Source organism: Falco rusticolus, chromosome 3, assembly GCF_015220075.1.
Source record: "Falco rusticolus isolate bFalRus1 chromosome 3, bFalRus1.pri, whole genome shotgun sequence".
Taxonomy (NCBI): domain Eukaryota; kingdom Metazoa; phylum Chordata; class Aves; order Falconiformes; family Falconidae; genus Falco; species Falco rusticolus.
In genome coordinates this window covers 107,564,866-107,576,432 of record NC_051189.1, presented here as the reverse complement: position 1 = coordinate 107,576,432, position 11,567 = coordinate 107,564,866, and the positions used below count along the sequence as shown (strand labels likewise).

The 11,567-nt window shown below is 46.4% G+C and overlaps 1 protein-coding gene across 1 annotated transcript; it reads left to right on the top strand.

Annotated features, from left to right (window-relative positions):
• The first annotated feature begins 4,402 nt into the window (after positions 1-4,402).
• On the top strand, positions 4,403-11,076 carry TMEM88B (transmembrane protein 88B). Its single transcript, XM_037382299.1, has 2 exons — positions 4,403-5,507; positions 9,117-11,076. Exons 1-2 carry the CDS (start codon positions 5,238-5,240, stop codon positions 9,384-9,386), a joined length of 540 nt encoding a protein of 179 aa, XP_037238196.1. The 5' UTR covers positions 4,403-5,237; the 3' UTR covers positions 9,387-11,076.
• The last annotated feature ends 491 nt before the right edge of the window (positions 11,077-11,567 follow it).

The window sequence follows — 11,567 nt, the reverse complement described above, 5'->3', positions numbered from 1 at the left end:
TATTCTCCCCTGAGAGCTGTTCAGCCTGAGAGTGCAGTGAAGGAAATGGGTGGAACAACTGATGACTGTTTCAAAGGTTGTTTCTCTCTGTATTTGTAAATATTTCTCTCTCATGCATTTATTAAAAAAAAAAATAAATTTACAGTTCATTCCCCGTCTCCCAGGAAAGTGGCTGTCCAAACAGAGCTGCTCCTGGGGTTTACAGGCTTGTTAAAATCAGAATTGATATGTCAGCTGAAGTGCTTTTGGAATCAATTTTAAAATTTTGGATTAGTCAGCACACCTTTCAAAAATATTTCAGTGCTTGTAATTAAAAAAGAGCAACATCTTTATATTTGGGAGGCAGTTCTTTCTTGTTTTTTGACTTACAAGGCAGAGCTGTGGTAAATGACTGTATAATCAGTTTAATGAAGTAATTTTCAGATATATTTTTTCAGTTTGAAAAACAAACAAAAATTATTATTCCCTGTGATGAGTGCATGCAATGCACTGTGGTACCCAAGATGTTCTTCAGCATGCCAGCTAGGTGGGTTCACCAAACACAAGAATAATCTTTAAACAGAAGGAAAGAGGGTTCTGCAGGGCAGTATTCCACAGTGAAATTCAGCTTATGCCATGGCTCCTTTAACCCTTTCTGGTCAGTTCTGTGCTCCTGCTTTCATTTCTCTCTGGTGAGGCAGGCTTGGAAGGTCCAGGACCCCCCTTTGTGGCTGGGAAACTGGCAGGCTGGCTGCAGACAAAGAGCTTCAGTGCTTTGGTCAGTCCAGTACCAGAAATTTTTGTGCCTGCTGCCCAGAAGAGAGTAATTGCTTTCTGGATTTCACACTTTTTTCCCTACACTGCTTCTTCAAAGGCAGCTGAGTTCAATACAAACAGATGTTGGCTTTAATCTGTACTACAAATTAATATTTTCCCTTATTTACCACTATATTCCTTCTGGAACAAATCAGGATACAGGCTGCTGGCAGTGCTGGTGGTATCAGACCCTATTTTTAACCTTCTTCCCCTCTCTTGGCACATCAACATTTTTTTTTTCTTCACTGTGAGAACTTAACCAGCAAACAAAACAGATCAATTAAATTCAGTGTCACCTTCGGTGCCAGAGGAAATAAAATTACTGAAGTCATTAGCACCAGTCCCTGGCGAGGAACAGTGCAGCTTCCCTCTGCTTTGAGGGCCGAATGGGTCTCTCCAGCTCCTGAGTGATGCCAGCTCCTTCCTCTACTGCTCCCTGGGGGCAAAAGCCTTTTCCATTCAGTCAAGAAAACAGCAAGCAATGAAAAATACCCAACCCCCACCACAGCCGGCAAGTAGCCACCATCTACCCATCGGGGATGAATGTCAGGTGACATTAATAGCCTTCACTCAAAACAGAGGCAAACCCAGGGCATGAGGCAAAGCAGTTTTCCTTGCTATTGTGTCAGGAGAGATGCAGAAGACATTCCCCAGAAAACATGCTTCAGGGAGGAAGTGAGAAAGACACGGGTGGAGAAGGGCCTGAGAGCAGGGCTTCCAGAGGATCCTTCTGGGCTAAGTGCTTGCTAGAAAGGGACTAACCTCTGTGCCCAAACCTGCTTCCTCTTACTTGTTCCTTGTCACAGGCAAGAAAAAAACACCACCCTTGTGCCACTTGGTAAATAAACAGGATTATATTGGAGGTATGGGCTCCCAATTATATTTCCTCCATCCTGAAACGTCACAAAGAAGCTAGAATTTTGGGTAAATAATAAATGTTTCCTCATCATTGCCACAGTTTGGTCTGAAAAGATCTTTCACAACTCGAAGCAGGAGGATGGGAGAGCTGCAGGTCAAAAACGATCAGAGCCTGAAGAACAAAGCATGTGTGCATAGGTGTCAATGCCCTAAATTCACGTACATGGTTATCTCCACGGCAAAGCCATTAAATCTGAGAACTGCAGAATACTAGCCTGGCTCCATGACTTTCCAAGGCTCTTAAGCAGATCACTGCACTGAAATAAGGTCTTGAGATACCACCAGCACCTCCTCCTCCTCCTCCCACACCTCCTTGTGCCTTCCAGCTCTCTAACCTGGCTCCCCAGGGAGTTGGCTGACAGTTGTGTTTCCAGCAAATTAGTAGAAAACATTTGATTAGTTCATCTGGTTTGGTTCTTAAAAGGAGGTGGGAACCAAGAGCTGAGGAAGAGGTGGGGTGTTAGGGCTTTCAGGGTGCTAATGGGTCTTAATAGGTATCATCTGAGGTGTCCATCTTCCCCCTCTGCCTGGGGGCCTAGTTAGGCTCAGGCATGGGAACATCTTTTTTGCCCCAGCTGCTGTTGTAGATATACCTACTTCAGAGCTAGCTTGGCTGTAGCCAAGGCTGGTCATCGGACCTTGTTCTGAGACTGCTTTCCCAGGTTGACCTTAGACCTGCCTTATAACTATAAGCGTGCCTGAAGATCTGGGCTCTTAGTTGAATCTGGCCACCATCTCAGTCTACTGTTTTCATCTTGGTATTGTGGGATGGAGCCTTGGCTGGCAATCCTCTGCCCTCTTGGCTTCCTATCTCTCAGGGAGCAGCAAGAACTTCACTATTGCTAAGCTTCCAGCAGCCTCCTGTGGCTGAAGCTTTGTATCTTTCTGATGGGGTTTGAGATCTCTCAGCGGTGAGCACAGGACAAAGTGCCTGGGGTAGTTATGAGTTATTTCTGCTGTTAGTAAGAAGGATACACCTGACTTGTGATCTGGTGTAGATCAGCCAGAATTTTTACTGCTGGATACCGATAGAGCTGAAGTTTGTGAGACTCTTTGAGATGTCTAAGAATTTCTACAAGAAGAGCTACAGGGGAAAGAAAAAAAAAAAAGTGGTGTGGGTCAACTAATAACTTCTATAGCTGGGGAACTGCATAACAAGTATGGACATTGTTGAGCTGTTTAAAAACTACTTACTTATTTCAAGAGGCTTCTTTCTCACTGGTATTGTTACTGTGTAATAGGGAACTTTCTTGTTCCTGATTTTGGTGACATCATGTTTTTGGAGTCTGTGTCCTCACAGAAGCTCTTCAACTCACTTCAATTTTAAAGCTTCTGTTTTGATATTGATTATATGTGGCAAACGGTGAATAGCCTCAATTTGTTTCACTGCTTTCTTCCTACAAGTAACATGTAATGCTTTTCCAGCCCCAGGTGAGGAGGCACTTTCAGCAGCAAGAGGACAGGGTCTGTTCAGTTATATTCTGTTTTAATTAGAAAGTAATCCTTCAGGCCACATGGGCCCATACCTCTGTAGGGTGACATTTCTACAGTCAGGAAAATGACTCGTATGGCACGTGTGTGCCTCCCAATTGAGACAGTGGCCTGTGACTTGGAAATCCATGTCTGAATTTTGGCTTTGAAAGAAGCCTGAGGAACCCTTTTAATTCTAAGTCTGCCTGTTTCTAAAACTTGCACAATAAGAGCTGCTGTGCGTGTTGCTACCATGCATGGAGTGCCTGGCACAGTGGAGCTAAATTCACTGAAAAGCAATACAGAAATCGGTAACAGTCTGCTTTACCCATGAGGAATGCCAAGCCTGGATGTTGCATTTGGGTTGGTCTCATCACCTCCTCCTCGTGGCATGGCTTCATCAGAGGCTCTTGTTAAGCCATGGGATGTTTGGGGTGCCGCTGCCCAGAGGTCCACTAGCCCTAACTTATCATCTGGTAGAGCTCTTCTAATGGGCCACCAGCAAATGCTTCATGTGTGAGTCTGTCCCAGTTCTTGGAGAGAGCTGTCTTAGCTTTGGTTCTGCTGTGCATGTTGCTCCAACCAGCCAGTAAATAAGCAAGGCAGAGAAACCCACCAAAACACCCAGCAATGGTGGGGGACGGGCCCCCCAAATGTACCATTTGTAGCAAAAGAATTTAACGAAGACAAGCCTGCACTCATCTATATCTTAAAATCATTTTATATTTAGCATTGTGTGAACCTTATTTTTCTGATAACCTTTCTTCCAGGGTAGAATTTTCTGTGAGAAATAGCATCGAATGGAAGGCAGGACTCCTGGATTCTTTCCCTGGCTTGTGCCATAGATGAGCTGTGCCTTCTGGTAGGACCTTCAGTTTCCTCTGGTGTTAAGGAAGTTTTCTACCTTTAAGGATCATGAGTGTATGAATGTGTCTAAAAGGCTACATAAATGTGCAGATGCCACTGGAATTCTTAAGTAGCATTGCTCATACAAGGCAGGAAAAATAATGGATAATTGCTGTGCCTTCACTGGGAGAATATCAACATGTTCCGCAAAAAATAAGCAATGGCCACAGAGAACAGAAGATTTCTCTAAGTTTTTTTTTAATCTAGAGAGAAACCGTAGAAAATTAATCGGAGTCAGAATAATTAAAATTGAAAAGGGACCATCTTGACCTGGGAACGTGTGGTTTGAGCGTGGTTCTCGGGCGCTGTGTGCTAAAGCAGTAGTGAGACAGCTGTGAAGGATTGGCTAGCGCAGAAAGCAGCTTCAGAATCGACTCTGTAAACAGAGCAGTGTCGCAAAGCCCTGAAAGCCAGCTCAGAAGGGAAGACACGGCTTGTATTCGAGTGTCTGTGACTGCAGGCAGCCGAGCGCCAGTGAAACCACGCACTGCTCCAGCCTTTGTTTCCAGGTCTACAAGGTGTGGGCAAGGACTCCAGCAAGGCAGACGGTGGAGAAGCAGCTGCTGTTTGTCATCTTCACTGGTCACTTCATTTGGATGAGAGTTGAGCAGGAATATTTACTTGGGTACAAGTTGAAGAGCATGGGAAGATGATTTGAAGCCAAGGAACTGTCTGAAAGTGCCTAAGCCTGACATTCTTAGCAAACAGCAGTGCTCAAAGGTGGAGGAGGATACTAAAGCTAGGCACTTTCTGGAACCAAGCAGCATTATCAAAGCTAAGACAGCAACTGTTTGAGACCTCCTCTTGGGATCATAATCGTAGGAAGAATAACAACAAATTCAGTAGTACTGTGGATTCAAAAGCAGAATAATAGTTATTGCCAAACTTCCAGCAACCACATCTACTTTGAAACTGAGGTTGGGACACTACTGGAAAACATTCTGAAAGGAAACAACCTCTGTTAGCTGGGTCCTGGGAAAGCAGGGGGCCTTTTCTTCCTTGCCCTGTTATGATTTCTGGTTGAGTGTTCTTGTCCATGCATTGACGAGGCACGAAAAGCCTCTGGAAATTACTTCCCAGGTCTGTTGCCAAAAGCAAAGAAACCATTTTGGATAAGAGTGTGGGTTGTTTAGCAATCTTCTTGAAGAATGTCTAGCCAGGACACCGAGGACTTTGAAGCAGAAAACCTCTCAGAGAAGTCTCAGATGATTCCCAACCTCCCACCATATGACATGGATGACCAGTTACTTCCCAGGGAGCCACGGAGTGTCTGGTGGTGCTTGGCATGGACCCTGGTGGTAGGCACCATGAACTCTTTGGTCTTTTTCATGAATTTGCTCCTGATGTTTGTAATCTTCACCATTGTGCTGCTTCCTACCATTGTGGTGGTTTACTTTGGCTTCCAATGCCACTCTCAGGTAAGTAAGCTTTGCTCCATTTGGCTGCTAACAGCCACCTCTAAGGCAGGGCCATCTGTAAGGGTTTTATGTTAGCCCATGGGGACCGGTGGCTGTAAAGGCAAGGTTAGACTCCCCCAAGATTTGGCTTTGTTTTCATAAGGAGTGTGTACGCCTATAGATTTTTTTATTTTTTTTTCATAAGGGAGGTATGTGTATAGACTGGGCTGACAAGAACAGGTTTATGGTGGTTCATGCTGACCTGCAGGCTCTTGGTTGCACAGGGGAGCCGTCCCTCCTGCTTGGCGCCTGTGACGCAGCTATGAGCAAGGTTGGCATGTGCATTTGTGAGAAAAGTACAGGCTTGATGGTTTCTGGACTAATTGTCTTAAAGTAGTTGGTTGGCACCCATACATTCAGTGTCAGTAGGTTAGCACAGAGAGTTTCTCACTAGAGAGGCAGGGAGAACATTGACAGGAGCTGCCTGTGACTGCCCAGCTCCTCAGGGGCTCAGATAGAATGGGACCCTTTGGTCCTGATCGCCTGTGCGCTGAGCTTGATAAAGTGAGGTATAAAGTGATCAGAGAGAAATCTACAGCATTTTACAACAAGCTTGTACGAGATGCCAACCTTGTGAGTGCTGAATGCTGGCAGGAATGAGCAAAGTATGTTTTTACCCCTCCCTTCTTCCAGTATTGTGGGAAATGGAAGTTTGATTGGGCAATAAAGTTGTATTCCCATGAAATAGCAAGTAGATCTGACAGGTCGGATGAATACACTCCCTGGCTTGACAGAGTTGCTGTAAGGGCTCTGTGTGTGTGTGTCTGTTCCAGTTGCTTGCTGCCCTCTGGATTTCATTACTTAAATTTCTTCTTGGTATATGTCTATAAATATTTTTGGAACCACTTAAGTGTGGATGTGAAAAAGCAGTTCTCCTGTTTTCCTCACAAGCGGTAACTGTTAGACTCGCTCAATATGACTGTTCTTGCTGGTTATCCTAAGTTAGAAGAGCTTTTTTACTTCCTACTTTGTGGGGAAAAAAAACCCCACACTGTAGTACCGTCTCCCCGCAGGAAGAATTGTCTCAAAATACAGATGCTATTGGTCTCCCCATTCCGTGAAATCTGAACTGAAGGGAAGATTATTTAAATATTCTCAGACTAATGTATTTAACTGAGGAACAGCGAAAGATGACAGCTTTCTCCCTTCCTTTTAATGGAAACTGTGCATCCTATCGAATCACTCAAATCCTTGGGATCTCGGAGTGAGCAGAGCCTAGCATGGGTGGCAGGAAAGGATCCAACCATGTAGCCATTTGCCCAGTTTAGCCCAGTAAGGCTCTGCTGGCTTCTGTGGAGCTGTGATGGATATAGTTGTGGAGGTCTCACTCCACTGAAGGAGGAGGTACCCTCTCTGCCTAGCTGAAGTGTAAAATCACTTTTCCCCACGTGTAACTCTTAGCTCTGGGGGAACGGCTTCTTTAGCAGCTTTTAGTGCCAGTGGTATTTATTCTGAGGATGTGTGGTAAAGGTGCTTGTTGTGTAGGTGGAATCTTTGCTTGCTCGGGGCCTCTACACCCTGGGGCACAACAGCATGTAAGACATACTCTTGACTGCGAGCATGTATAGCTTTGGCTGGGGTATGTGCTGCAGCTTTCCCATACAGCTACTGCATTGTATTTTTCAGCTGACATCCCCAGTTGTCAGCCCACAGCTCCTCGTCTCAATGCTCCCTGACAAAGGGACTATGCTATTATTGTTTTCTCGGTGCTGATGTATTTGCTGGTCTCAGAAGTTTGGCTTTGATTTTTATTGCCCTGAAATTACGTCAACTTGTACAACTTGTAGCTGCTGTTATTGAAAAGCTTTTTTTTTGATCCTGCAAACTAATGAACAGGGAGACATCTGCCATGGTAATTGTTTTGTTGAACAGGACAGACGCAAGGGCTGCTGCTGCTAGTTGGAGGGCAATGTAATTCATGGAGAAATCATGTGCTTCTGGGCCAGGTAGTTTTCACTGTGGCTCTCACACCTTCTGGAGGTGTTTTACTATGGGATGCAAAAGTGTGTGATGCCCAGCAGGGTAACGTGGGAGGCTCTGGAGTGCCTACAGAGAGCAAAAATGGCTCAGAGGGGTCCTAATCTACCCAAGTAGTCATGCAACCCGTCTTCACTGTGGGCTGCAGCACTTCCCTTTTACTGTCCATGGCTGTTAGTATTTTCACGTACACAAAGGCAGGTGTGTAGAATGACTGCTGTTCTATTGAAGAGTAAGTCTTTACAAGAAATAACCTAATAAATTCTCCTTGGGAGAAAGTGCAGTGTGGGCCGCTGCCTTGGTAAAAAGGCTGTTCTGTCCCCACAAGTGTAGCATGGATGCAGATTCTGTCAGACATGAGGCTTTTTAGGGTAGGTTTAATAGCAGATTGCCTGTAAAACCCTTAAATCATTTTTTTCTATGATCTGAAACTAGTCCTTGAAACTCATGGACTTCAAATTGGACTCAAAATGGGGAAAAGGTATGAGGACACTCTCCTGGAATTATCCCTTTCTGCTTCACGCTGCTCAGCCCTCACCTTGGAAAACCTCAAGTTCTCCTTTGCACTCAGTGCTCTCCAGCTGTAGGCTCTGAGGGGATGTAAAAGGTTTTCAAGTACAGCCAGATACATCAGAAGCAAACACAAGTGTGTTGCTGTAAAGAGTCTTTTAATACAGACTTTTAATAGGCATGGAGAGGGATTGTGGCAGTATGGCTTCACAAGAGCAGTCTTTTGTCTTTTGGGCTACTGCTTTTCAATGCCTTCCTACTAGCCAGAGGCCAATTTCTGCATTGCAAATCCATTAGATGGATTTTTTTATTGTTATTATTATTTTTATTTAGTATTTTGGGATGTGTTTCTTGTACTGCTGAAAGAATATGGAAAAAAGAAAGGAAGCTAGGGGACATGGAGGTTGCCTGTAGCATTTGTTAATGCAGAACTGAGTGGTTTGATTCGGATCTCCTGCTGCCAGGATGAAAGGAGGGCTTTAAATACTGGTTGGGAAGGACCAGTTAGTGTGCTGGACGCTTTGCAGCAACATGGGGTGGATGGGCTTTTCCTGGCAGATTTTTCTCGTGCGAAGAGATGCTAGGAGGAAGAAATGAGTACAGTGTGTACAGACAGAACACAAAGGGGTCTGTTCCAGGGCAGGAGCCTGGAGAGTCTCCAGCCAGCAGGTAGCTATGGGATGACCAACCTCTGTCTGCTGAATCTAACATCTTGCTGTATTTTATTTACTTTGTTGTAATTTCCAGTGTGTTTTGCCACCCAGATGAATGTAGCAGCAGGAGGCCTTTTTATTTGGTTTCTGCCTATTAAATGCTAAGCTGTGCTATTCTGATGACTTAATTACTGTTCCCTGCTTCAGGGTCAGTGTGTGGTGCCCTTGTCTCAGTGATGCTAGAGTAATTGAAAGCTTGACTAAAATGTATTGTCAGTCACTTCATGCAGCCGGAAGATTTCTGAGCTCAGCTTGGAGAGAGGGGAGAGAGGTGTCTTTCGTTAAAAGCGCTAAAAACTCAAGGGTACTTTGGTCACCACTCCTATCCATCACCAGGTCTGTGACGGGCTCTGTCTTGCTCTTCCCACAGGTGCTGCACTCAGCTGCCCGCTACTGCAAAAGCATCTTGGATGACAACAGCTCTTCTGCCCTCATTATCCTTGGCTTCGTCATCATGTCCCCTCTCATTGTGGTGGCCATGGCTATCTACTGCAGCCTGGCACGGCGTCTCCGTCTCTGCATGTGCTTCCAGCCATACAGCAGGGCTGTGTACAAGGGGGTGAAATGGCGCTGGTATGAGGAGGGAGGCCTGTGCAGCTGTGCCAAGGGGTGGAACACTCAAGTCAAGGCCTGGGTGTGAGGTTCCAGCACCAGAGGCCCTGCCCTAGCCAGCACCCTCTTCTCTCTGCCCTGTCCCTCCCCAGCATCACCTCCCAGAATCACCATCCTGAGGTCTCTGCAGATGAGGGCTGTGGAGTACCTAGATGTGAGAGGGAGATCTGATAATGAGCTGCCTCCTACAGCCTTGTCTGTAAGTGGGCAGCATTCTGCCCGCTCTGAGGGAAAGAAAGAAAACACAAGTCCTTGACGGTAAAGGCAGTGTTCAGCTCTGAAAAGAAGAGGGACTTGTCCCAGTGCCTGTTCCAGTCAGAGCACAGCACTGTTTCGAGTCTGGACAGTATGTTTTGCCCTGTGCGGGACACAGGGTACCTGTGTACAGGGTTAAACGGGGTGGGGGGGGCTGCTGCTGACTTTGCTGCATGCCTTGAAGAGGTCTCTTGGGGAAAGGCAGCCTTTGGTGAAGCATCCAGCAAAGAGGAAGCAGCTGTGGTTTTCCCAAGCGTTGGACTTGCGGTGTTTCTAACCTCTTGCAAACGTGTCTGGAGGTCACTCCCTCTGATGTTTGGGATCCACCACTTCCCTACACATCTGATATTTCCCCCCACTAGCAATCCCTCTTTCCCATAGCCTATAGCAGAGCTTATGCTCCTTTCACTGTTCCTGAGTCAGGTCACTGGGTTGGCTGTGGAAACAAATGGTCATCTTTGGGTCTCTTCCCTGCCAGCTACTGATCTGAAATATGCTAGTCTGGTAACGCCTGATGGTTATTAACCAGCAAATAGCTCCTTGTCCTTTATGCTGTGGTCAGGCTCTTTTGTCTGGGGCTAAATCTGGCTGAGGGTTTGGGTCAGTTTAAGGATTCCTGGCAGGAGGAGCTGAGGACTCATGGTGGCTGCTGAGCACTACAGGTTTTCCCAGATCTGGTCTAAGAGCTTATGCCTGTGGGGGACAGTGTATCATGTCTTGTTTTCTGAGGGTCATAAATACACTGCAGCATAAACCCTAAATCTAGGTAAGTGGAGAACTGGAAAGGGTCGGACTGACTGCTGAACGCTATGAATCTTTCAGTGCCCCAGCAAGGCTGGATACCTGGAGGACCCAAGAGCCATTTCAACACCGGCACTGTGTGGTATTCTCTGTGTGAAACAAGGACTGAATGGGCCACAGAAACTGACTAGCCCTTGTAAAAATGCAGTATGGCAGCAAGATGGTGCCTGGGGAGCCTGCTGTGCTGGATGTGTGATCTGCAGTAGCAGGGTAACGTGTGGGGCAGCTGCCGCGTGCCCCCAGAGAGGGGCTGTATGTCTGAAACCTGCTGAGCAGGGGCATCCCACCTGTGTTCCCTCCTGTGGTTCTGCAGAACTCCCACAGGGCCTGAACTGCTGCTTAGCTAAGTCACCTTGATCTCCCTCTCGATTTCAGTGGTCTCTGAAGTCACACCACAGATCCTCTGCCATATGACATGCCATGAATTGCAACTGGGTGAAAAGCACGGTGCATGTGAGAAGGTACGGTAGGTAGGGAAAAGCATGGCAGCTTGGCACGTGATTCTGTCCTTTGAAATCCCTGTGGGTCTCTGTAGCGTTCAGTTAGTAGGGTCTGTGTGCTACTGATCACTGCAAGCTGTGTGCTCCCACTGGCTGTTGTTCCCCTGTCTCCGAAATACAACCATTTCAAGTGTTATGTAAATAAAGATCGTGCCAAATGTCTGCTGAGGGAGTTTCTCTCTGTTCTTTCTCAAAGCACTGGCTGCATCAGAAACAGCCATGTGGTGCCTATTGTGCCACAGCACATTTCACTGTAAGTTCAGATGTAATTTCTGTTTTCTCTCCGAGGACTGACTTTTTTTTCCCCCTAGTCTATGTAGCCTGCAGAGCCCTGGTCCCACCCAGAGAAATAACCGGCGGTGGCTACAGGTGAAAGTGGATTGAATAGGCAGGAAACACCCAGGGCATGGACAGTCAGATGCTCAGTCCAACCACCAAACCAGAAAAGAACGCGGGGACAGCTAGAGGTAAGTATGGCATTGTTGCTGGATCCCTTGTTTTGAGAGACTAGGGCCACTGGCTTGGGCTTTGGCCATCACATTACCTCGTGGTGATCACAGTCTTAGCTTTGGATGCCATCAAGCAGGCAACCCTGTGCAGAACAGATGGGCAGCAGTGCAATATATCCACTTGGCTGGCTCCATGTGTGTGTT

Coding starts and splice junctions, on each gene's coding strand:
- TMEM88B (XM_037382299.1), top strand. CDS start 5,238: ATGTCTAGCCAGGACACCGAGGACTTTGAAGCAGAAAACCTCTCAGAG. Junction 5,508..9,116: donor GCTTCCAATGCCACTCTCAG/GTAAGTAAGCTT, acceptor CTCTTCCCACAG/GTGCTGCACTCAGCTGCCCG.